The sequence below is a fragment of the Vombatus ursinus genome, unplaced genomic scaffold (assembly GCF_900497805.2).
Source record: "Vombatus ursinus unplaced genomic scaffold, bare-nosed wombat genome assembly UNPS02014773.1, whole genome shotgun sequence".
Classification (NCBI taxonomy): Eukaryota; Metazoa; Chordata; class Mammalia; order Diprotodontia; family Vombatidae; genus Vombatus; species Vombatus ursinus.
This window is the reverse complement of record NW_020954551.1, coordinates 12,747,459-12,774,302: the sequence shown is the minus strand read 5'-3', so window position 1 is coordinate 12,774,302 and position 26,844 is coordinate 12,747,459. Positions and strand designations below refer to the sequence as shown.

The 26,844-nt window shown below is 46.8% G+C and overlaps 1 protein-coding gene across 1 annotated transcript in view; it reads left to right on the top strand.

Moving 5' to 3' along the window:
- Window positions 1-2,318: 2,318 nt before the first annotated feature.
- The window catches only part of LRIG1 (leucine rich repeats and immunoglobulin like domains 1), a gene marked incomplete at its 5' end in the record, with an annotated part of 37,589 nt that continues 13,063 nt past the window's right edge, over window positions 2,319-26,844 (top strand). Inside the window, 8 exons of the mRNA XM_027864080.1 lie at window positions 2,319-2,488; window positions 5,539-5,682; window positions 7,581-7,724; window positions 8,681-8,824; window positions 13,985-14,128; window positions 16,751-16,831; window positions 23,397-23,468; window positions 24,326-24,397. Of these exons, the coding sequence (XP_027719881.1) occupies window positions 2,319-2,488; window positions 5,539-5,682; window positions 7,581-7,724; window positions 8,681-8,824; window positions 13,985-14,128; window positions 16,751-16,831; window positions 23,397-23,468; window positions 24,326-24,397 (971 nt within the window). The remainder of the gene's footprint in view (window positions 2,489-5,538; window positions 5,683-7,580; window positions 7,725-8,680; window positions 8,825-13,984; window positions 14,129-16,750; window positions 16,832-23,396; window positions 23,469-24,325; window positions 24,398-26,844) is intronic.

Here is a 26,844-nt window from a genome sequence, read left to right as displayed (position 1 = left end):
TACTTTTTGTGGGCAAACCATTTACATTATTAGTACACAGACTACTTTCTAGTGCCCATCCAATCAGGTCTAAATCTCATGCTGAGGCCCTCCATCATCTGACCTCACTTTGCGCTTTCTAATTTATTTCCCAGCACGTATCTCTTCTAGCCACCCTCTTCTCATTATTGTCATGTTATCCATTGTGTTTGTCAGGGTATTCTTGTCTTTGTCTGTGCTGTCATTCTTTCTTTCTTTTCTTTTTTTTTTTAAGATAACTTTTTCTTTCGTTTTTTTTGACTAGGCAGTGGGGTTAAGTGACTTGCCCAGGGTCACACAGCTGGTGAATGTTTTGTGTCTGAGGGCAGATTTGAACTCAGGTCCTCTTGAGTCCAGGGCCGGTGCTGTATCCACTGAGCCACCTAGCTACCCCGTTGTCATTCTTTCTTAAATGTGCTATAAACCCTTCAGTCTTTATTCCCTTCCCAAGGCCCATTTGGAATCCCACCTTCTCCATATAGCCCTCCTGTCCCTCAGCTATTCCAACCAGCATTAGTCTCTACCTTCCCTGAACTTCTGTATGGTTTTCCACGTGCATAATTGGTTTGGACACTTGCTTATAGCCAGTAGTATGTTTTGCTCTGTAATGTCTATATTCTTTATTTGTTTGCTCTTTGTAAATCTCATTGCTATAGACTTAAAAACATTATTCTTCTCCCCAGTGGTCGTTTAATTCAGTTGTTCAGTTGTTTTTTTTTTTTTTTCACTTGTGACCCCATTTGGGGTTTTCTTGGCAAGTATACTGGAATGGTTTGGCATTTCTTCTCTAGCTCATTTTACAGATGAGGAAACTGAGGCAAACAGGGTTAAGTGACTTGCCCAGAGTTAGCCAGCTAGTAAGTATTTGAGGCCAGATTTGAACTCAGGAAGGCGAGCCTTCCTGACTCCAGGCCTGGCACAATAGGAAATCAATAAATTCACAGAATTTGAATCAGACATATTCCCTGATGCTGCTTCTTCTGACCCACATTTGCCTAGACACCCTTTGTAAGTTATCACCAAACAAATGGGTATTCAATCTCTGTTTGATCCCTCTACCCCTCAAAACCTGCTGTCTCCTTGATGTAGCCCTGCTGTGCTTTGGGATAGCCCTCCACAGATAGAGACCATCCGTTGTCAATGTCAGTGTTGAGGGTATTGGAACTGGAACTGATATGCGTTCAGCTCTTTGCTGATCTTAGACAGTCACACCCCTTCTGTTGGACTAGATCTGAGGTCCTCTGAACCAGCTTAAAAAGTAACTGGGAAATAGTTAACAAAATAAATACGAATACAATAGAACATAGATAGCATTATATATGAAAACTAAGTCACTGTAGCCCACAGGGATCCTTACGTGCAGATTAATGCCTCCCATTGGTGCTGAGGTATATATCACTGGACCAGATGACCTGTCTCTGGGTCCCTTCCAGCCCCAGATCTCTGATCCTGTGCATCTTCTCTAACATTCTGTACTTCAGCATCTCTCTCCTTATGATCTGTGGTCTCATCGCTGTCTTGGAGGGAGAGGTGGTCCTTCTTGTTAAGACAGACTTCTCTCTGTGTGCCCTCAACCACATGCCTTGTGATTGTTATTAGCAATCTTTTCATTGAGCCTCTATCTGCTTCTCTGTAGTTTACATGACGAATTGAATTGTCGTCTTGCAAGAATAGGTTGTAATCCCCATATCAGGAACTATATTCTAGATTGAGTTGAGACGAGGACACATTGTTATCATTCATTGGTGACACTGTAGCTGTTAGCTGTGTGTGTGTGTGTGTGTGTGTGTGTGTGTGTGTGTGTATGTGTGTGTGTGTGCGCGTGTGAGATATGTAGGCTCATAGATGTAGAACTGGTTGGGGTTTTAGTGGTCATTTATTCCAAACCCCTCTTTTTACACACAAGGAAACTGAGGCCAGAGAAGAGTGCCTTATGCAATGTATAATAATAACTAGCTTAGTTTGGGATTTGAACTTGTGTGCTCCAAATCCAAATCTTAACCTGCATATACTTTCTACACATTATAAAACATTCTGCACACTATATAATGTTGTGATACCCTATGACATGTTTTATTGAATATTTGGCAAATTCGGCCCAAACTTGGTTAATATGATGATACTGATTAAACAAATAAGGGACCATGTAAGTGGCTTGTTAGAATAGTTCTTTTTCTCTGAAAGACCCAAGGAAGGATCTGCTTGCAGAGCATGATGTGGGGAAAAATAATGGGGTCACATATTAATTTAGAAAACCAAACTTTATATCTACTTTTTCTCCCCCCACTTCTCTCCCCCTCGCTTCCTCTCTCTCTCTCTCTCTCTCTCTCTCTCTGCCTCTCTCTCTCCGCAGTGTGGAAGGGAATCAGCTGAAACCTTACATTTCCCTGCAAACACTGGACCTGAGTTCCAATAACATCACTGAAGTACGAAACACTTGTTTTCCTCATGGACTGCACATAAAAGAACTGTAAGTTTCTTCTGACCAAATGACATTTTCACTGCGGTTTGGGGAGCGAGCAGCTCTCCTTGGGCCCTGCTGCCATACCAGAGCTTTTGTGGCATTGACCTCAACGCCCCTTATATTAGGGCGTTACATTCCCAAGTGATCTGGGAATAGTTCCTTCTACCTCGTGGAAAATGGTGGCCATTTGTTAGCAGGGTGGGTTGGTGGAAGAAATTGGTAGGAACATATTGGCAGGAAAATTCTTCAGAAAAGTCTGTTACCTAAGTAATTAACATGTTTTACTGGTCCACTCATCTGTTGGTTTCAGTCAGCGTTGGATCATTCAGCTCGGGGAGGGGAACCAGTGACCTTGAGGCCACACGCAGCCACGAGGCCACAAGTTCCCCACCTCTGATCCAGCCTGTGTGTTATCTGTTGGATGGTGGTAGTGGTGATAGTGGGGGTTCTTTTGTCCAATTCAGTTCTCATCTAACTCAGCCTTGAGACATTATGGAGAAGAGAGAGAATTTCAGCCAACATCCATCAAGCACAATTCTGTGTGTAAGATGTGTTGGCCGGTGGGATGAAGTCATAGAACATCCAGATTGGAAGGTGTGAGTGGCATCCAGTCCAGCTCATGAGTGTGACCGCTCTCTGCCAGATAGTGGATGACTTGTGGTCACCTCTCGAATTCCTCAGGGAGCCTATTGTACCTGGGGGCAGCTTCACAGGGAAGTTTTCCTGTACCTCAAATCTAAGTCTTCTTTGGCTCCAGGTTCTACCCTCTGGGGGCATCAGTCCATTTTCCAGCTTGTTTTCAATGAAAGGTTGGGTAGAGGAGAAGGGAGAAAACTTACTGGTCAAAAAGAGATTTCTGGATTTTATTCAATTACAAAATACTGAGTGCCCACAGTATTCCCATAGACGGTCTCTGTCTTCAAGAGGCTTATATTCTATTGGGAGAGACAACATATGTACATAATCTATACCAAATAAAATCAAGGTAGTTTTGGGGAGTGAGAAGGCACCACTGGGGAGACAAGGGTTAGGAAAAGGCCTCAGTGCACCTTTATGTGGACATTAATGCCCTCCACACGATACCTGATGACTTGTGGTCACTCAAGTCAACTCCATGTAGCCATTTGTGGTGAAAATGTTTGGACAGGAATTCATGACATTGCCTTTCCAGGATGCTCAGTGGTAGCGTTTATAGATGCCCAAGTGAGACTTAGGGACAGAATACTGTTTCTGTGCTTAGAGTAAACATGGGTGGTTTTTAGCCCTGGGCCCTTGTAAACCTGATGGGGCAGATTTCTGTCCTGGCTGAAAGCCAGGCAAGGGGGCTGCTAGTTGTATTTAGCTTAGGTAGAGACAATGACCGAAGGCAAGAGGGCACAGCAGTGGCCCCTTTTCCCCAAACCTCACAAGGGTAGTTTTGAGGGTTAAATGAGATAACATATAAAGTACTATTATTGATGTTATTATTTCTATTGTCACCATTATTATTTTTATGATGATGATGATGATGTTACTATTATATGTTGAGAGTCCAGACTGTCCAGTGTTGGCATCAGAGGAGGCCTTTCTATTCTGGTCTAGAGCAGCCAGCACATTTTTATCAGACTGCCCTATTTAATCTGAAGTGTTGGGAACAAATAATCCAGCAGAATTTGCGAGGGGTCTCTGTGTGCCATCTTTTTGACTCTCTTGTCATGTAGGAGAGAGGTTGTTTTTTTGACACAGCCATCTTACAAACAACCCCGCTGTCTGACCTCTCTCCTCTTCCTTTTGTCCAGAAAGTCGGCATTTGTGTACAGATAGGAATAAAGAAAGCCATGAGGAATAGTACAACTTCTTAGTCTCTGAGACCTTGTATTTGCTCCTCTGGCTTAAAAAATAATCTGCCGTAACATACTTGGTAGTTGTAGATGCAATCCCAGTTCAAAAAACTGGGGGAGGGAGGGTGTTTAAGTAATTTACAAACTACGTGAATGGGGCTTTACTTGCTACTTCAGGTTTTGTTTTTTTAATTTACAGAAAGATTCCTTCAGAGAGTTTCCTTTTAAAGAGGATGCTTTCTCATTGCATTGGAAAATAGGATTCAGTTTCTAAAAATTTCAGCCCCTCACTGCTGCTAGAACTTACCTTTGATGCAGGTTGTAAAATGAGGTCTACCCTTTCTTAGAGAAGGCTGTTTCTCCCAGTTACTGGATTCCTGATGGAACCCACTGGTTCAGAACTCACTTCCTGTTTTGGGTTATCTGGAGAATGTGCCTTGTGTCATTGGAGAGAATGGCACCTCATTGAGTCTACAGGTGACCCTGGGGGCCATGACATAGAGCTCAGCCCAGTGTTGGACAGTATGTGAGTTTTGGCTTCTGCAGTTATTCTGACCACAAATTGTCTCACAAGCAAACCTTTACCCAAGGCAGATCCTTTTCTGATTTTGCCACATGTTTTGGAAGGTTCTAATGCTAGAACGTTGAGGGCTGTCTCTGCAGGAGACAGAGAACAGTTGAAAAACTGTGCAAGCAGACAAGAACCATTTCAGAAAGAGCCCTATTCATGTCTGCAGATAACTAATCAAGTGCAGCTCAGGCCATTGATCCCTGGAAGGTGCCAGGCACTGTGAAAAGCGCCAGACGGGCCTTGTTCTCAGGGAGCACGCAGTCTAACGAGGGAGCCAAGGTGGAAATGACTTTGTGCAGGATGAATTGGAGGTGATCAGTAGAGGGAGGCGCTAGAATTAATTAGGGGTCGGGAAAGGTTAAGGGTGATATTTTAGCTGGGATCTGAAGGAAGCCAGGAGGTGGAGGCGTGAGGAGGGAAGCATTCTAGGGATGGGAGACAGCCAGTGAAAATGCCTGGAGTTGGAAGATGCGAGTGTCAAGGAGGCCGGTCGGTGCCCCTAGAGGGATGAGGGTGTAAAGAGGTGGAAAAAGTGATGGGAGGACCTGAGGTTATGAAGGCCTTGGATGCAGGAGTATTCCTATCGATCCCGCTGGGAGAGGCTGCTGTGTGACACAAGGGGGACCTGGTCCCGCCGCTCAGTTTTCTGTTCTGAATTATTGCAGCCACCTGGGGAGCAATCGCATTAGTTCCCTGGAGCCGGGAGCATTTGATGGCCTCTCCCGGTCCCTGCTCACCCTCCGCCTGAGCAAAAACAGAATCACCCAGCTTCCTGTCAAAGCCTTCAAGCTGCCCCGGCTGACACAACTGTGAGTAGTAACTGGGCACTTTAATTAAGGTTAGCCAAACTTTTACAGAGACAAAATTTCCCCAAGGACCCTCGCCTCCCGTGCAGCCCTTCCTCCCTTGCTGGGCATCTCTCAGACTTCGTGTAAACTCTTATTAACAGGCCTGCGGTGACACCCAATAAAAACAAATTAGGAGTTTGGTCTAGAATGTGTTGGCGGCCTGAGATTGACGAGAGAAAGATCAATTGTGTGTGTGATTGGTCATTCTTGTGGGCATTCTCTGTAATGAAACCTAGACCTCCAACTTTAAATACTCACTTGGCTCTGGCTGGGGCAGATTGGTTTCCATTGTGTTTTCTTTGCAAGGTTGGGGGGTGGGGGGTGAGGGGTGGGGCTGGTGGTGGGAACAGTTCTCTGCTTTCATTTTAATATCTGCCGGGCCACACAGTTCCCTTTTAAAGGGCCATAAAATGTAACGAGGGTAGACGGCCACAATGAGTGGCAATGTCTGGGGAAACATTCCAGGCATGAGAGTGTTAGGATGGCGGGGTTTCGATCATCAGTTATACCCAGTTTGGCTAAAATAATTCCTAGAAAAAACATGACCCAGGTTGAAGTGGATGGAACCTTGACAATTGCAGGAGGTTTATTTTATTTTTAAGTATTTAATCTTGGATGTGGCTGCTGAAAGAAAATATCTTTTCTTTTTAAATAAGGTTTATTGACCACCAGCCTTGTGTGAGACAGTATATATACTGGGTACAAGAAGCCTGTTTATATAGAAAACACTTTAAAGTTTTCAAAGGGCTTTTCATGCATTATTTCATTTGATTTTCAGGTCTATGCTTAGAACTCAGATCATCTGTTGTGCTCACCCCCACCTTACACACATACACACACACACACGTATTCAGTAGGCCATATTTGAGTCTGGCAGATAGAAATCTTCATTTAAGGATGATTTGGGCTTCACAGAGCTTTGTTCATTAACCCTTCATATGAACTAAGACAACAAAGTGAATTGGAACATTTCCTTTTAGTTTAGTTGAGGTTTTATTAGGCTGTATTAAAAAACCAGGCCAATGAGATTATGGATTGTAGATTGTAAAAGCTGGAAAGAATCATAGATATCCTAAATTCAGAACCTTTCCACTTAACAGATGAGGAAACTGTGACCCATAAAAAAGACCTGAGGACACAGGCTAAGAAATTGCCCAGCCCAAGTCCAAAGCTTGGGTGTATGATTCCACATTCAAGGCTGTGTCATCTGCCACGAGTTTCTGTCTTTCAAGAGCTTCCCTAAACATAATTTTTTTTTTCATTTAAAAGGGGAGCTGTGGGTGGGGTTTTGGTGTCCCTTTCCTTTCTATGGGTGGGTGGCAAGGTCAGGATGTAAGGTGGATTATCGCTATATGACCCACCTGGCCACTCTTCTCCCTCCTTCTGGACTCAGGCTTCCAATCTTGAACGAAACAAACCCCAGGGTAGAGTTCATCCTGCTGAATTAGAGCAGCCTTAGAGGAAAGCCTTCTGACCACAGTCGGAACCCCCTCTTCATTCGTTGTCATGAATGGCGCCTCTGAAATTTAGCAGATGAAATGTGAGAGCTGAGCTCATTCAGGGGCCGAGGGGAAATGGTTGATCAGGGCCTTATCAGAAGAGAGCATCTGTGCATTATTGCTTCATTCATCACTAATGGTCTATCTTCAGTGTCATTCCCTCCGATGCCAGTCTGAGGCCGGGTCTGTCTCCCTGGCCGTGGGCATGTATTGAATACTCCGTTCCTCGGGATCCAGTGGGATTTCAGTTTCCCCAAGTTTTCATGATCTCCTTGCAAGCTCTCACCGATGACCCCGTCCTGCCCTGCCGCAGAAACTGCAAGGAGGCTCCTCATGTATTTTCTTGGTTTTCCTCACCAGGGAGCTGAACCGGAATCGAATTCGCCTTATCGAGGGGCTGACTTTTCAAGGGCTTGATAATTTGGATGTGTTGAAGCTGCAACGCAATAATATTAGCAAGCTGACAGATGGGGCTTTCTGGGGTCTGTCCAAGATGCAAGTATTGTAAGTAGGAGACAGGAGTTGTGCTTCCTGTCAGTAGGAGGGACCCCAAATGGGGAAGGGCCTTCAGTGACCCTGCAGGCCCTTTTCTCTTGGTTGATTTGGGTCTTCAACTTATGGGCCACCATTCTTGACTCATGAGAATTCCTGTAACTTTGGATAGAAGGAGCCTTGGCCAAAACCTGATGCTTCTTTCAACACGTTGTTTCTAAGTTTTGGAAAAAAAACTCAGTGTGTGGACCAATGTTCAGGATTTATATATTCAGGGAGCAAAGGTAGCCCTGCTCCTCTCCCCAGCTCCCCCACCCCCTAGATCATGCTTATGTTTCTGTCTCCTTTAAGGACGAACCACCGAATGGTCACCTCCCTCCTTCTTACATCCTCTCCCTGACCTTCCTCACACCCTCCAGCCAGATGGGGTTTTAGGGTTTTGGAGTTATCTTTGGTCTCCAGGTGGGCTTGTAACATAGAGTTTGTTTTGAGAGATTTATTTGTGTCATACATTTCCTATGTTAATCATGACTGTCAAGCCATTGCAGATGTCTTACTTTCTATCAGAGGAGCTTTGTCCTTTACCAGATATTTACAACTGGAAAGCTCATTTGTTTGTTTTTGTTTTAAGTAACTAGGGAAGAAATATACTAAATGAAAAAAAAACTCACTTATTTTTGACTTATAAACATTTATTAAGTACCTGCTGTGTGCTAGGTACTGTGCTAAATGCTGGGGATACAAAAAGAGGCAAAAGACAGGCCCTGCCCTCAAGGAGCTTACAATCTACTAAGCCCTTACAATCCAAAATACTAGTGATGCTTTTGCCCTGAGCAAGAGATAAAGGGAGAACCTGGTTCTCCCAAACCCTGATCTGGGGTAAAGGGATATCTTTGTTCTCGACTTAAAAGAAGCTTTGTGTGTGTGTCTTGGTTCTCTGATTGATTCTGCCCTTGGACATCCCGTAGGCACCTGGAATACAACAGCCTCACGGAAGTAAACAGCGGCTCGCTCTACGGCCTCACTGCCCTGCACCAGCTTCACCTGAGCAACAACTCCATCTCGAGGATTAACCGGGACGGCTGGAGCTTCTGCCAGAAGTTACACGAACTGTGAGTGCCACCGCTGCTGTCGTTGGGGTGGGGCCACGGGCTTTCTTAGTGAGCTCCCTCAGATAATAGGGGTCTGGTGGCTGCAGGGGGAAAGGAAGTCCTGGTTGTTTTTATGTCAGGACCTCAGTACTCCGAGAGTCAGATTAGGAAACGCGTCCTTCCCTGTGCTGAGGAAGGCTCGTGCCTCCCCGGTGCTGTGCCCCAGTGCCAGAGAGGCTGTTCTCTGCCATGAAGCCCGTGCCCCAGAGGGTTTTGTGAGCTGCTTCTCCCCCATCATGGATGAGAAGGTGACTTTATATAGGCCCACGGGCTCATTCTGCTGCTGTGTAATGGGGAGGGAATTCTAGGCTGTGTAACGGGGGCATGATTTAGTTCCCAAACCCGGGGGGGGGGGGGGGGAAGGATACAGCAAGGGAACCTGGGACCTGACATATGGACTTGGAATGTAACTTGGAGTCCTTGCTTCTCTTCCTCCACACCTGTTGCTGATTGAATTATCTCCTCTGTCTCCAGCGGCGCTCTTCTGTTTTGTGGTTGGGTTTTAAAGTAGATAGGAGGGCAGCTAGACTCCCGGAGTCAGGAGGACCTGAGTTTAAATCTGGCCTCAGACACATAACACTTACTAGCTGGGGAAGTCCCTTAACCCCATTGCCTAGCAAAAAAAAGAAAAAACAAGTAGATAGGAGGGTCTCCCTTAAGTGGAGAATGAGGGTTCAAACCCTTCCTTAAAAGATACATACTTAACCCCCAGTTTCAGAGGCAGGCAGGTATGTAACATGGGAATAGTATTAATACCCATTGAGCATATCTCACAGACACCTATCAGATGACATGACTTCTGTAAGGCATTATATCAGTGTGACCTTTTATTAAGGTGCCTACTCCCCTGTTGTCCCAGGTAACACCCAGGGGGAGAGTGGATGAGGCCGTCCCCAGGGAAGGCCCGGCCTTGTAGGACGTCTGTTTGGGTGCCCAGGCTATATGTGGACACGAAGGCCTGCTAGAAATCACTAACAGTCTTATAAAAGTGAATGTTGAAAACTAAATAAATAAATATTAAGGAGGGAAAAAAGAAATTATTTTTAAAAATCACTAGCAACCATCCCACATATCACACAGAATAAAGTACCACAAACATCCCCTTTCTTTGATCACTTCCACTCTATATATTCCCTGCATTTAAAACACTTTTCTCCCTAAAAGAATGTCAAATAAGGGATTTTCCAGCTTTCCTTCCGTTACCTGAGATGGAGAATCCTTTATTCCCTAGGAGTCTTGGTAACGTTTTCTGGGGGATGACTCACAGAAGCACAGAATATTATTAATACATAAGGGGACCTTAAAATTCATTTTAGCCCAGTTCCTTCATTTTCCAGATGAGGAAACTGAGGCATGACAGCTTGTCCAAGGTCCTAGCCAAAGGCGAGATCTTGACCATTTTAAAAGACACCTGCCATGTTCTAGACACCGTTAGGTGAAGCCCTTGAGACATAAAGACACAAATGAAACAATCTTGCCCTCAACTAGATTACGTTTTATTGGAATGATGGATCCAGAATTCTGGATCCCCTGGGGTTGTGGTAATGGGGATCCTTTGGATTAGTGATTCCACAAACACTGCTTAGTCTGTGCCAGGCATTATACTGAACACTGGGGACTCAAAAGCAAACATGTTCCCTGTCCTCCTAGAGTTTACATTCTGATGGGGGAGAAGATGTGGAGACAATGGCAAGCAGTAAGCATTTATTAAGTGCCGCTGATGTATGAGGCACTGGCCTGGGCCAGGAATACAAAGGAAGGCAGAGGCAGAGGAGACGGAGATGGTGTACGGGATACAGAGCGGATGGAAGGTGGCATCGAGGCAGAGGAGGTGTCTCGGGGGGAGGCCCTTTCCTGCTCGGCCGCACACGGCCTCCGGTTGTGATTTCTGGGTGGTCTTTTTGCTTTTGGCTCTTCACAGCCTCATTCTCCTCTATTAGCAATGATAACCAGCCTTTTATAACCGTCTTACATGGCCAGCATCATTCCGTTAGGACCTGGGTAAAGGAGGGAACCATGAGAGATTCCCCCCCCAGAATCTCGGCCAACTTTTCCTGCTCGTTCTCTGGGTGATACAGCCTCGTGATCACCATCTTTGCACCTTCCCATTTTCATCACCGTAAGGCCCCTGGAGCTCTCCCCAGACTTCCCACAGCTCGATTTTCTGCTCTCACTGAGAACTGTATCAAAGGCTTTTTTCACACTCTAGCAATTTCCTTATCAGTAATACGTACCCCCCAAGGAAGGAGACCCACTTATTCAGCTTGGTGATTGACTGAAAGGAACACAAGATCGTAGATGTGATTCTTACTTTTTAATTCTTGGGGGGGGCATCTTTATGTGTATCTGTTTCTGGATAAGATTATTTGTATTTCACCATGTGCATCATTACCTAATGTAAAAATCATCAAATCTGATGTTTTTCACCGAGTGGTTATTCTGCCTGGATATATTTAGGTTAACCCTTTCTGTTTATTGTTATGTCTTTCCAATAGTCCCAGATTGTTTTCTCTGTGTATACATCTATGAGTGTATGTATCTTCATGTATGCATGTGTATACGTATATACATATATGTATGTAAGTGTATGTCTATTTATAGAGACTGTGAAAAGACCCCCTTACTGCGTGAGTTAAGTTACTAGGAAGCTTGCTCCATGGTGCTTTTGAGAACTTAGAGCATTCAGAATCTTGGCTCTGCCTACTGTGTAACAGAACTCCAAGCAAGGCTTCTCACCTCTTGGGGCCTCTGTTCCTTCATCTTTTAAACGAGGGTCTTGGCCTGGGTGGCCTTGGAGGTGCTTGTGGGCTCTTAGTGCTGGGAAGAAGAAGGTTGGGGAACCAGAGATGTGTCTACAGGACCACTCCTGCCATGGTCCCCCCCTCCCCCCGGAGAACGGGGGTCTTAGAGCTTTCCAGGCTGTCCCAGGTTTGCTGATTCTTACAGAGCAGCGAAGAGAGCCGGGGGCCCACAGAGCTTCATCTGATGACGTTTTCCGGTGGTTGTGACAGAGACGGCAGGTAGATCCTCCAAAGCTGACCATTGTCCCCCTTTTGGAAAGCAGCAGGTGAGCGTGCCTTTGCCAGGCGTAGCAGGGAGGCCCCTTTGCACGGTTTCAAAGTGCGCTCACGGCCGGCCTTCACGTGACTTTCTTCAGGCCAGATTCTTTCATTGTAGGTGAGGACATGGTTTTGATCCTCTGCCAGGTCTGTATGACTTGATGCTGCAACTTCTCTAGGAGGGAAAGAATGTGGTTCCACGACTCCTTCAGACACGTTCGTCTTGCCTGAATCCCCTCCCCCCACCTTCCCGCAACACACTCTGTCTCTGTCCCTCTGTCTCTGTCTCTTTCTCCCACTTGCACTCACACACACACACACACACTCACACACACTCACACATGCTCTCACACAAACTCACTCTCTGTCACACTCACACACACACACATACTCTCACACACACTCTGTCTCTCACTCACACACACAAACAGCTTAAGGACAAAATAAGTGCTAAGTGTATCAAGTAAACAGCACTTGGTGTGTAGGAATGTGCATTGTTGTTACTTCTGGTGTCTTTATATTGCATGGAGGGAGGAAGGCCATGTGTGTTGCTGTGGCAAAAAAGCTGACTTTGAGGTCTGCTGAGCTAGGGTCGCTTCCCAGCTATGTTGTTGCCCAGGTGTGGGATGACTTTGGGCAGATCGCTTTCCTTCCCTGGCATCAGATTCGTTGTATTTTGTGGTCTTTTTTAGCTCTCTGCTGTTCTGAGCCTTCCTAATCTAAAACCCTGATGTCAAGGCTTCTGTTCTTATCAGTAGTGAGACTGGGCTAGCCTGGGCCAGATAGGGAGAGCCAATCTAGTAACAATTAATTATTATTTAATTAATTTAAATTTAAGTAATTAATAATAATTGTTACAATTATGATAACAACTGTAGTGATGATAATGCTAGTGCCAATGATAACAATAACAGATGAGGAGGAGGAGGTAGAGGAGGACATATTCATATATGTTGAAGATGCTTTCTGTGCAGTATCTGTCCTTCTTTGGAGGGTGCCCTGCACACCTGAGAGTGTTGACTCTGGAAGGGGCCTTGGAAATGCCCTTACTTTCCAGAGGCTCCCAGCAGTCAGGAGAGGCCTGCTCAGTGAGTGGGCAGGCTCTGGCTACCCTAGGCACATGCACGTCTTTTATACCTGGCTCTCTTCTCTGATGTGAGGTGGGCTAGGTGTTTGCGCCAGGTGATGGCTGGTGGTGTAAACACTGGCGCCCTCTGCTGGTTGCTTCAGGGAGTCTTGAGTCTGATCAGCTTCCAGTGTTGTGTAAGGCCAGTCCCATGTGTTATGCCTTGTCTTTGGTCTCCCGTTGCACATGGGCAGTCTGTCCTGTCTAGAGCTTGTTTGTACCGGGTTGCTGTCTCCCTCGTTGGACGGTGGGCTCCCTGAGAGAAAGCCTGTCTCTTTACCTTTCTTTGTGTCCTCAGGGTGCCTGGTGCATAGTAGGGCTTTCCTACTTTTTGACTTGACTCTGCTGTGAAAAGCAGCTTAGGATCACCGAATGATGACAGTAAATCTGTTTTTCACATTCCCCTCCGTGCAGTCAGCACTCCTGATCTCATTGGTCTGGCCAGGGAGCCTTGTGAAGGAGGGGATGCCCACGTCACACCTAGAGTAGGTTTGCCGAGGGACGGATTGGTAAAGCATCCTACCCCAGATCTCACAGCTAGTCACCCACCGTGGCTGAGCATAATGAAAGGAGGCCCTGTGGATAGGGTGTGGATGCTTGGTGGATGTCCCCTTCTCATCTCCTAAGTCACTGGCATTTAGTTGGCTGTGCCTGACCACAGGCAGGGGAATCCCACCCAGTGCATGCTTTCCACGAACTGAGAGGCTTTGGTGAAATGCCAGCCGAATCTCGGGAAGACTAGCCTGCTGGTTTCCTTGTGGCCTGGTTTGTCTTGGGTCTGGAGGGGATACCGAAGGCACCATTCCTCCTGAGGGCCTGGGGAGATCTACGTGAGGGATAGTGAAGAGAAGAGGACTGGTCTGATTGGCTTTTGTTATCTTTCCTCCCTCCACCCCCTCTCCCCCGCACCCCTCCCCCACCATCCTCTTTTCTCAGGATCCTGTCCTTCAACAACCTCACCCGACTTGATGAGGAGAACCTCGCTGACCTGAGCAGCTTACAGATCTTGCGTCTGAACCACAATTCTATCAACCACATTGCAGAAGGCGCCTTCAAGGGACTCAAAAACTTGCGGGTCTTGTAAGTGTTTTTTAATATCTGGGTTGTGGAGCACTTTTGGCTCCAGAGGCCAGTGCCCTGTTGGATGCTGAAAGACAGGGGGGAAACAGAGGAAGGAAGCTCTTCATTTTGGTGTGTCCTGGCCCTCGAAGTTCACACCCACTTCTTAGACTTCTCCCTGGCCTCCTTCAGAGCTTGCTCAAGGGTTCTTACATGAAGCCTTTCTTGATTTCCCCAGCTGCTAGTGCCTCCTGCACTACCCCCAATCACGTGGGTTTACTCTCCATTTCTGCTATCCATTTATTTTGTTTTCCCTGATAGAATGGAAGCTACTTGAGGGCAGGGACAATTTCCTCTCTTCCCTCCCCACCCTTAAATGACTGGCATGTAGTAGGCAGGATCAAAACCCGGACCTGGGATTGTTTCCTTTTTTTCTTCATATCCCTAATGCCTAGCACAATCTCTGGGATGTCGTAGGCACGTTTTAAATGTTTCTGGATTGATAGGCCAGGTGATCAAAATCCTGGCCTGGGGCACGCTTTGTAGAAGTCCTTCACTCCATGGGCATGTTTGGAAAGTAACCTGTCGAGAGCCAGAAGTATTTAGCATTTCCCCAAGGGTTGTCGGCTCTGCTGATGACTCTTGGAAGTTGATCAGAATTCCCAAAGTCCCCTTGGCCTGGTGGTGGGCTCTTTGTAGCGTTGGTGGTATCTTCCAGGTTCCGGTCATGGACCCCTTCCACCATCTGGATGAATAAGTTGGCCCAGAGTGAAGTGGGCTTAGGGCCTGGCTCTCACGGTCTTCTTGCTGCTGGGTCTCTCCCTGTTGTCATTTGGTTTCTAAGACCTAGAGAATTTCCATTCAGTCCAAAGTATACTGGGGCTATTTTGTGTGTTCTCTTCCTGACCTTTCCAGAGGAGCACTGTGCTCTGAATTGGTGGGAAACCACCACCGTCCAAACTAGATGGCTGCTTGTGTGGGGAATTGGCCAGGGTTGGGGGCGGGGGTGTTCTCTCCAATTCACGGGGCCTCCCTCATTAATAGTGGACAAACAAAAGGAGGGGGAGGATGGCGTCTCCTTCCTGGGTTCCCGGGCTTGGGGATGCTGGTTTGCTCCTTTCTATTGTGTTTGGCTTGGAGGAAGTCACTGTTAGGCTTTTCTGGGGCCTTTCCCAAGCTGGCATTCAGTGGGGTACGTTCCTCCCAGGCAGCTGCCAATGGGAGCATTTGGAGAGTTCCAAAGAAATCGGGCGGTGGAGTTCGCAGCCCCCTTGCTTGGGCCTTGGTGCCCCCAGTGAGTTCCAGTAAAGAGAGAAGAGGAAACAAGTGTGTGGGGCGGGGAGGGCAGGGAGCCCCTTCTAATTCAGGCCTATTGGTTGGACACCTAGTGAAAAAAACAACTAGAGCCTGCTTTAATTACGGCCTATTGTGGAGGGAGCCTTTGGTGAGGGTGAAACTGCTGAAATGCTGAACCTTTACACAGAGGTCAGGCTTGGGACCCCCTGCAACCCAGGGAGGTGATTAGCAAGGCAGCCACATTCAGGTTCAGCAGGCCAGAAAAATTAGGAAATTGGCAGCGGGGCTGGGGGTGCCAGAGAAGAGAGCACAAAGGCAGGGCTGCTCAGGAGAGCCGGCTTTTCAGCAGGAGAGAATAGGGGGTGCCGGTGGCTAAAAGGAGCTCTCCCTTCCCAGCGGCGAGATGTCTCAGCTCCTTTTAGCAGGACAAAGATCGCCCCAGAGCTTTCCTTCTTGGGGCCTCCAAACACAGCCACAATTGGGATGGCTTGGCCCTCTTGGAGGGAACTGGCTTCAGTCCCTTGTGCTCAGGACCAAGTGACTGGAGACTCCCTTGACATGAAAGAAGATGGAGAAGAGGGGGGCCGTGGGAAAGGGGCTTCTCTTGGTCAGGATCAGAAGAAGGAACAAGGATTGAGGAAAGAATGGGCTTGGCTCACAGAACCGTAGATTGGGAGCTGAGAAAGGGACCCTCAGAAGTCAGTTCAGCCTCCTGGATTTGCAGGTGGAGAAACTGAGATCCAGAGAAGGGACATACCAAGAAGCAGGCCTGGCATTTGAACCCAGGTCCTTTAACTCCCAAGTGTCCCCACTATGAGCTGCACCACCATGTTTCCTGGCATGATCAGCAGAGCTCATTGAATGCCAATATAAATGTTCCCCAATTTGCCGTCTGCTTCCTTTTTCTAATTTTAGGAAGCCATCTTTGAAGCAGTCAGTAGAATTCTAGTTTGGAAAAGGAATGAAGTCAGTTAGTTTGCAAATGTGTTTCCTGAACAAGTTAAGGCAGACGCCAGGCCAGGCAGGGCACAGGTGGCCACTCCACCTATCCAAGGTGTCCCCACACTCCTGGTGTGGCTTTATGTTTACACACTAAGACTTTTGGGGTGCCCTGCATTACACTTTATGGACTCCTGAAAAGTTGGAGCGCTGGAAGAGCCTTCAGGGGCCCCTAAGCCTTGGCCACCTGTGTATGTTTTCCGCTGTCTGGTCACATTCCTATGTATGTTTCAGTTTGCAAAGGGGAAATGCTCTGTCAGCCTCTTCCCAATCCCTTTTCTGTCCTTTGGGAATGATAGATTCAGGCCTGAGAAATTGATTGTGAGCTTTCTTTTGTCTTCTCCCCAGGGATCTGAACCATAACGAGATTTCGGGCACAATAGAAGACACCAGTGGGGCGTTTACGGGACTAGACAGCCTGAACAAGCTGTGAGTATCTCAGCGTTTGAAGTCCCAATGATCCCCTCATCTGTGGAGAAGTTCCCTCCGCTCCCCTGGAATCCGCCTTTGTTCTGGGCTCGGCCGGAGAATGGCAGGCCTCCACATAGATCTTCTTTTGTGGGGGAGAAAATGGAGGAGAGAGAGGGGCCTGCATCTGCTGACTTCACCAATAGCCTTTAATAGGAGTCCATGTGTTGATTCCACTGGGACCAAGGGCCCCCGTATGGATGGAGCCAGTAGGTATTCTCTACACCTGAATTCATCAAGAGGGTCTCAAGGCCTTTAGACCATAAATGGCTGTTTTTCGTCTTGAGAAAGTCATCCCTCGATTTCTTCAGAGGATTCCTTTTGGCTCCAGCCTCAGTTTTTAGGGACCTGTGCACATACGTGTGTGGGAGCTGAGGGTGGGGTAGGGGCAGTAAATCTTAGTTCACTGTCTAGAGGCTAATTGGGGGCTGGGGAGACTAGCTTGCTTGTCTTTGTCTCACCCTTATTCTCGGCTTGCCAGTTATTATCTATTTCTTATTGATTATTATATTTATGTATTATTATCTGTCCTGACAACAGAGGTGACAGAGGGAGATAAGGAGTGAGAGATGAGTTGTATTGCTCCTTATCACCAGTTCTCACAAAGACGTTTGGAAGGTGAAATCACAAGTATTATACCAGTTTGTGGTGTGTTACCCAGTGAATTTGGGCTTGATTTTGAAAGCTCAAGGAAGGCTAATTTGAGTGCTCTTTCACCAAGTAAGAAGTAAGGAGGGGAAGGGCAAAGAGGCAAATTTAGCCTTGAGAGAAGGAAAGGTTTCCTAAGAATTAGAGTTACTCAAAGTGGCCGTCCCAAGGCCTTTGGCTGTGATGTCCTCTCCTCCCCTTGTTGATTATTTTGAGTCATGTCTGACTCATGACCCCTTTTGGGGTTCTCTTGGCAAAGATACTGGAGTGGTTTGCCATTTTCTTCTCCAACTCATTTTACAGGTGAGGAAACTGAGGCAGGGTTAAGTGACTTGCCCTGGATCACACAACTAGTAAGTGTCTGAGGCCACATTTGAACTCGGTCTTCCTGCCTGCAGGCCCAGCACTCTATCCGCTGTGCCACCTAGCTGCCCTAGGGGGCTTCAGTCCTTCAAACGCTGGGTTGCCGTGGTATCAGTTGGACAAGATGGCCTTTCTGGTCCTCTCAAGCTTTTGTGGTTCTTTGAATTAATTGTTGAGTCAGTCCCTTTGTCAGCTAGACCACTGTCACTCATTTGCTGAATTTAAACCAACTCCTTTAGAAAGCTTTGAGCTATTTCTGTCCCTTGTTTTGTGAGTGTTACTTGCCCCACATTGGCATTGCTGTAAGTGGCAGCTCACCTGGATTGCTGTAGGATGACATCATTTGGACTGTTTGTTCATAATTCATCTACGTAAGGCACTAAAGCTTGTTTTTGTCTCAAGGGCCTTATAAGGTGTATGTTGTGCAAGAATTATCCCCATTTTGCAGATGAAGAAAGTGCTTGGAGGTGAAGGGGTCTGCCCATGATCACAACATTAATAGTCCTGCAGACCCAGGTGTCCTGACACCAAGTCCAGCACACTTTCTACTCTGCCCTTTGATACTCCATTAATGCAGATAACTACATTTCCATTCTTGTACCCATTTCTTCCTTACCGACCTACTAGGCCCCCTTAATTTCTCTTTTAATGGTCTCAACTGGTTTTGTGTCTGCACGTGTTGGGATATCTTCTAGTCTTGTCAGGGAACACATGAAAAACATTCGGGAAAAGTTAGGAATGTCATGGAAAGCCTGTCTTTTAGGTAGAGTCAGTTCTAGCTCTGGGTAGAAAGTACTGTGGACAGATGCTATTCAGCCCAGTTCTGTAATGTATGTCCTCACGAGCCCATCTTCCAAGGTTAAAGATGGTAGGTACTTGAGCCCCAAGGTTGCCTGTGTGTGTTAAAGAGGGGTGGTTCTTTCAGGAACATGTGCAGTAACTTTCCCATCTGACTCTCCTCCATTATGTTCAGTCCCATGCCAGAATCCAGGGCCCCAGGTCTTCAGGGTACCAGTTTCCCACAGGTCTGTCCCTGGAATTCAGTAAAGAGGTGTGTCTGAACAGATACATTCCTACCGAAGAACCTAGAACTGAATGCTCTTGGGTATTTGTGATATATTGTAAATCAGGTTCTTCTTAGTAAAAGGGAGTCTCCTTAGTAGTTAGAGGACATTACATCTTTTTGTTTCTAGAGTTTTCTTCTCTGTCTTTGGCTGTGGGTTGAGCGAAGTGCCCAAAGAGCTCTGGAATCCGAGAAGACTGTCCACCCCACCTTCACTAATGTAGTCTTAGGATGTTAGGAGCATGTTGGGTACCTCTATGGCCAAACTCCTTGCATACAAGCAATACCCCTGATGGGTGATCTTTCATCATGGAGTGCTCACGGGTCAGCCGTAAGGATCATGAAATGGTTCCCTTGTCACCACCATTGGGAAAGGCAACCTAGAACTGGTGGCATCGTGAAGAAGGTGTTGGACTTTGTCTTGTTAGGAAGACTTGCCTGGATCTAAAGCCAGCTACAGATACTGACCTAGCTCAATCTTCACTGCCATGTCACAACCTCTCTGAGGTATCATTTCTTCATTTATAAAAATGGGAAACCTGCCTGTAGGTTTGACTGAGGTGATGCTGGGTGGCACCATGGTGTACAGGATGCCAGGCCTGGAGTCAGGAAGACTCTATTTTTTTAGTTCAAATCCAGCCTCAGACATTTACTGGCTGTGTGACCCTGGGCAAGTCATTTAACTCTGCCTCAGTTTCCTCATCTGTCAAATGAGCTGGAGAAGGAAATGGCAAACCATTCCAGTATTTCTGCTAAGAAAACCCCAAATGGAGTCACGAGGAATTGGATATGACTTAAAACATGACTGTCTCCTGACTGAGGTGATGTTTAAAAAAGCACTCTGAAAACCTTAAATTGTTGTAGTTATATGTAATAAGAATAATGGCAGTGCACACTTTATAGGTTTTCAAAGCACTTTGCAAATATTACCTCATATGATCCTCATACCAACCCTGGGAGGTAGATCTGTTCTTATCCCCATTTCACAGATGAGTACACTGAGACAGATGTTCCTGGGGTCACACAGTCGGCGTCTGAGGCTGGATTTGATTTCAGAACTTCCTGGCTCTAGGTCCTTGTTGCTACTAGTATTACTACAGTCTCATGTTCTTTTTTAACTCATTTTATACTGCTGCTGCCCCCCTAAATATCCCAACCTCCTCCCCCATAAAAACCACCACCACCAAATTATATTCCCAAATAGCCCTGGTGTCAGTCATAGTACTGAATACAGAAAGGCTTGGGAGCATTTTGGGATAGAAAATGGGGTCACTTTTGCAGAGAACCATTAGACGAATGAGCCAGTAGCACTCTACACAGGACGACAGTAGGACAGTATTTGTCTTTGAAAACCCTGAGCATTAGGTGCGGCTAAAAGAGGTGGGCAGAATGCACTCCTTCCCTCTTGCCAGACTTCACTGACTTTATCGAAGGACCCTGGTTTCTTCCCAGTCTACAGCAGGCCCGACCACCTTTCAAATATTCCCAGAAAGGGAAGACCACAAAAGGTGTGAGTAAAGACACCATGGGAGGGGGGGGAATTTCACCCTGATTTTTGTGGCTGTTGAATATGGTCATTTTAGATAATTCTTTCAACCGGAACATCTGGCCAGGTGAACGAGCTTTGCTTCCTCCTGACCGTGATGGCCGTTACTGGCCAGGCCAGTAACGTTTGTGTGTCCCACTGACGCACTCTTTTTGAACACCTGCTCATGGCCTGTATCATGTCACAAAAACACACAGTATGTGAGGAGGAAAAGGAGAATGGCGTGGACACCGAAATAACTGCTCATAGGCTCTCCTTACAGTAAGAGAGCAATTAGTCATGTGTCCCAATGGGTAATGACAAGTGCTTGCCTCTGAGTTCCATCTTACACTGCCACGTTCCACAGAGGGGAGTAATATTGAGTTACAGGTGGTAGGTATGAGGGGCTTGGGGAGAGGAGGAAAAGGAGTCTGGTAGGAAAAAAACAAAAACACTGTCAGTCTAGAATTCGATGATAAACCACTGTTTTTTTACCTTCATCTGGATAGAACTGTCTGGATTTAGATGCTTTCCCTACAGAGGAGGGGGTGAATTTCTACCCCCTGATCAGTGCCCACATAGGGGAAGAGAACAGGTTATTCTGCTCCAGGGCACACCGGTGGCAGACTTGCTCCCCAGAAGGCAGCCTAAGGGCCCACCATTATATCTACCCAACAATTGACAAAGATTGGTTTAGCTAAAGCCGAGGCTTTGGCAACCTCATGATTGTGTAAGGCTTACCACTGGTTTTGAGTTTCCATTTTGGATGGTGGGAGTATTGATAGATGGGGAATCCAAGCTGCTTTTAGTATGTGCAGTGTGTCTAAGTGACATTACGCCAGAGATGACTAGTCCTGATGGCTTCCGTGGATATCCATTTCCTTAGTCATGAAGTCAAGCCCACACTCCTCTCTGGGATATCTTGGGGTAGTCTGGGAGCCCTTGGGAGACCCTCAGATCCAGCCAAAGCCTTGGTTATCCATCATGAAAGGGAGAGAGAAGAGTGCAGACAGCTGAAATCCACATAATCCAGAAAACCACAGCATGGCCTAGGGTTTCAATTCTCATCCATTCAGCCTCTAACTGGAGTTGTGAACACACGGGAGAAGCCACTGGTCATTATTTAAACCCTGCTTCTTTCTTTCTCTTCGCTGCGCACTTTCTGGTGGAAATGTTAATGCTCAGTACCACATAAAGTTTGGGAGAAAATAGGACGCTGATTGATCTACCGACCGTATAATTTGAAGGGGGGATGGGGGACCTGAACCTGTAATTACATCAGCCTAAAGAACCCCTGGTGAGTAAACCCCCTACCAATGGAATGGTTGCCTGGGGTTGAAGTGACTTGCTTAGGTTTACTCAGCTATTGTGTGTCTGATGCAGGCCTTGAACAGAACAACTATTCCTTGAGTAATAGGGAATGGAATTGTTGTCCCCACTAGAAAGAAAAGCCTTCCCTCCATATAAAATAGGCTCCTGGAAGAAACATGTCAGTGAATGAAGTAAAACCCAGCTTAATCCTAGCGTGAGATTAGGCGACCTGTATTTACTGTTCCGTGGAAGCTCATTTTTAAGCATTTAGGGAGGGGTAAGTGAGGCAGCTGTGGTGTAGGGAAACAAACAGCCTGGATCCTGAATCAGAAGTCAACTGGGTTCAGGTCCTGGTTCCTCCATTTGCTGATCACATGATGGTGGGCAAACCACTTCATCTCTGAGCCTCAGTCTTTCCATCTCAAAAATGGAAGTCATAATGCTTGCCCTTATAAGACACCACAGACGTGTGCTACTGCTGTTTTTCTACACCATTGTCAGGGGAAGCAGTGTAGGTTTTCTCTTCTCCCTTGCTCTCCTCAGCCTTGCCTGAAAGTTAAGACTTGGATGGTGCTCTTTGGGCATCTTCTAAGTGGAGAAGCCAAGAACAGTAACCTTTTTCTTGTGATTTCTCCTCTCCTCTTTCCTTCTGCCCCTCTTTCTGAAGAAAGACGGATGCTTCAGGACTACCTTTGGGGCCATGTGGGACATGGGCCTCTGTAGCCCCTTACCTTGGGCCACCTTCGTCCCCTGAGTTGGGGGAGGAACCATATCATCCCACCCATACCCCTACAGGGTTAGAACTTGAAACCGTGATTAGACTGAATTTCACAAAAAGACGGACTTGTAGAGTTGGAAGGGGCCTTGGGGTCTCCCTAGTCAAAGTCTTTCCTGAAAAGGAAGAGCTTTAGCATATGACAAGTGGGCTTTGCCTGAAGACCTCCAGAGAAGGGCCACTTTGTCCTTCGGTCAGCCCTCTCTCCACTTGCTTCTTGGTGACTTCTGTCCTCAGAAGGAACTCTTAGGGACCTTTGCAGCCCTGCAGCCAGTGGCCATGCCCCCCATCTCCCTTGAGCCAGATTCCTTTATCTTCTCTAGGCTGCAGCTTGCCCTCACTCTTCCCTTAAAGTGAGCACCAGGTCTTCCTTTCCTCCCCGAGGATATCCATTACTAGCCGTCTTTGTGTGATCACCGAAGAGGCTGTGGTTTCCTCTCCTCACTAGCAGAGAAGAAGGGGCCAGAAGTAAATCAGAATGGTTACATGGAGAGTTTCTTTTTCCTTCAGTGTCCTCAGCTCTGTCCATGGGGGGTCCTTGGTGATCACCTCATGGGGCAGGACCCGAGGTGATTTTTAGCAGGTTGTCACTAGTAAATTCTAAGAAAGAAAAGAATTGCATTTCTTGATGGGGTGGGGGGAGTGCTGCATATATCGGCCCCTGGGGCTCAGCGCAGGTCGGATTCATGCTCCAGGATCAGATCTTGCCACTCTAACTAGGTTTTGTCTTTTTCCCATTTCCCGTTCCACCCACACACCCTTAGCTGGTTTTTTCTTTTTTTTTTGGGAGAGGGTAGTTTTCCTTTTGTTCATCTGGGTACTGTCTGTTTGGAAACTGCAGGACTCTGTTTGGAAACAAGATCAAATCCGTGGCCAAGAGAGCGTTCTCAGGGCTGGAAGGCCTGGAGCACCTGTGAGTACCCGCCATGCCTTGCTGGGTGGAGGGGCCTGCCAAGCAGGGCTGCCTGAGAAGTCTGCTAGCAATTTAATAGTGTCTTTGTAAACTGAGAAGGCAGGCTGTTGGGAGAGGCCAGCTGCTTCCTTCTCATTATAAGTCAGCTTCAACTTTGCCCTTTATTCGGTGGGTGCCAGGAAGGGCGCTTGAGAACATATGGCAAATTAGGGTGCTCTCAATTAATGGGATTGTATTGGAGTCCGTAATCTTCTCTCCTGCTCCCCTCCCTTCCTAGCCTCAGGATCTCACGGGGCTCCTCCCCGGGGCCAGGCTCCATTGCTAGCTCTCCCTAATGTCTGGTACTAGAAGGGACAGCTTTAGAGTAATGTTCTCTCTTGGCCCAGTTATCTTTGACCAGTTCTTCCCTCTGCCCCCAGGAGGTCAGAGCAAAAGCAGAGACGTCATTGCTGTCCGTACTTGAGATGCCTGCAGCAGTGGCTTTCTGACTACCTGTTCCCTTTTTGGAAGCCAGTCTAGTTCTTGAATTGTTCTGGGAGCTCTTAGCTAATGATTCAGTGAGGCCTTTCTTTTCCAGAAGAATAGAAGCTCCAGAGGGCAGGGACTGGTTTTCTTTTTTGTCTCTGCACATTCAGTGCCTGGCACCACACAAAGTAATTTTGCAGATGTTGAGTGATGACCTGTGGGTGACTCTCGGCAATTTTTACAGATTCTACAAGAGTTTAGTAAGCACCTCCATCAGATCGTGCTTCCCCCCAATTTAAGATGATGCTGATCTGTGCAAAGAAAAGAACTGAAAAGAGCTGGTCTTTCTTTGGACCAATGCAGCATCTGTTTTTTTTTCTTGTCCTTTTCAGGAACCTTGGAGAAAATGCAATAAGGTCCATCCAGTTTGATGCTTTTGCTAAGATGAAGAATCTTAAAGAGCTGTAAGTAATTTGGAATGGTGTGTGTGTGGGGGTGTGTGTGTGTGTGTGTGTGTGTGTGTGTGTAAGTAAGGGGAGGTGCCTCTGTGGGCTTTGGGTGGAAGGGCAGAGACAGATACAGAGAGACAGATTAATAATCAGAAAAGTTAAAATTAACTATATTCCATCATCATTGATTTTATTTGAATTTCTGTGCATTTAATTTTATCCCTTTAAAAACATCCCAAGAAGGGGTCCCTAGGTTTTACCAGATAGCTAAAAGGGTCCATCTCTCTCTCTCTTTCTCTCTCTCATTCACTCACACACACCCATTTGTTAATAATCTCTGTTTTTAGACATCTATGTTTTTGCCAGTCAAGTAGTTTATTTAAATGAGTCCCATTTGGAATCATCCAGTCAACGAAATAATCAGTTTTTCATTTATCTTTCGTCATGGATTGAATAAGCTTGCTGCCATACACAGCGAAGACTCCAAGAACCTAATTTTGTTTTTCTCTTTCTTTGCAAGTATGAGAGTCCCCGAAGCAGGGCCCAGGTTGGGGCTGTCATCCCATGTGTTGGCAGAGCAGGCTTCTTTTCTACTTGCTCCTATCTCTTATTTTCTACTTATGCCTTCTTTTTGGAGACTTTGAAAGATTCTTGATTTCACCAGTGTATCATCGACGGGAGTCACAGCTGTTTAAAACAGATTCAATTAGTGGCCAGTCTTTGAATGAATTAACCTTGTATCCAGGTCCCTGCAAATCCCATGATTCTAGATACAGCAAAACCAGTGTTATTTAGTGATGAGTGGAGTGAACCTGGTCCTTGCTGATGTAGCCTGAGTAGAGAATTCGTTAGCCTTTTACTCATTAGATCTTTTAAATGCATCGGAGCGCCAGATTCCTTCATCTGTGATTGGAACTTTGGAGGCTTTACTGGTGAGGACAAATTGATCCCCGAGCTAGTCAACCTGATTCCTAAAAGAATCTTCCTTTCTTCCTTCCTTCCTTCCTTCCTTCCTTTCTTCCTTCCTCCCCTCCCTTTTCCTTCCTTCCCCCCCTCCCTCTTTCCTCCCTCCCTCCCTTCCTTCCCTCCTTCCTTCCTTCCTTCCTCCCTCCCTTCCTTTCCTCCTTCCTTCCCTCCTTCCTTCTTCCCTCCTTCCCTTCCTTCCCTCCCTCCCTCTTCCTTCCTTCTCTTCTTCTCTCCCTCCCTCCTTCCTTCCTTCCTTCCTTCCTTCCTTCCTTCCTTCCTTCCAGGGTAAAGGGAGATATGTTAGCACAGTAGAGTGTTGGATTTGGAGTGAAAGGACTCGAGGACAGTCGACTCCTTCTGGGCCTCAGTTCTCCCATTTATAAAATGGAAGGGGATTGTGCCAGATGATGCCTGAGGGCCCCTTCTACTCTAGCTCTGTGATCCCAAGTTTTTTTGGTTTGAAGGTGATTTTCTCTTTCATCCTCTTCCTGATTCGGCTCCTCCAGCAGTGGGGACCACCAGTCATGTTTTGACCTGATTCTGGACCCCAGTCCTAGAGCTCTTGTCTGAGATTGCAGTGAGACCCTGCATTTCCCCAGCTTAGTGCTGACTCTGGCCTGAAACCAGCCTTCTGGTGGGGATTTAGCCACAAATTCTCCTTGCTCGTGTCCCCCTCCCTCCCCTCCACTTCTTGGTTGCAGGCAGGTTGTGCTGCCCGCTTAGTCATCCTCTGGGTAAATTTCCACAAGCAATGATTGGAAACACACTTCAAGTTGGAATCAGGAAAATGTATATTCTGGCCAGTGCAGTATTGGAATAGCTAGAGCGTTAGGCATCTCAAGGCAGTGCCTCTTAGCTGGGAGAGTGGTTGGCTGGGCTGCATTTTAAAACAATAGGATGAGGGGCAGCTAGGTGGTGCAGTGGATAGAGCACCGGCCCCGAAGTCAGGAGGACCTGAGTTCAAATCCGGCCTCAGACCAAACACTTGACACTAGCCATGTGACCCTGGGCAAGTCACTTAACCCCAATTGCCTGGAAACTAAAAAAAAAAAAACCAAAAAACAAACAAACAAAAAAACCCGATAGGATGGAAAGAGTCAGGGCTACCTTTGGGAAGCCAGCCTTGTTAGGACATGGCTGCCTTTTGCGACACAGCTTCCTGCTTCTTCCCAGGGGTTTTCTGTCTCCACCTGCCAGGCTTCACCAACGTACCTTTCATCCCTAGGTGAGGGATGTTTCCATCTTAGCTTGGTGACCGTTGCCTTCCTTTTTGGCTGGATTTCCCCTTGTGGTATCAGAGCATCTCTTGGTCAAGGGTCCTTACTCCCCAACACTTCCTAGATCGTCATTTCTTCCAGAGACGGAGAAAGGGAGGGATCAGCATGGGGGAGCAGAGTAGTCATCTACCGATGAAGCAAGCCAAGTAAAGCCAGCAACATCATACAGGTGGCAAGGGCTTTGTTTGGCTCTTTTCATACTCATTCTTGTTAGTAGTA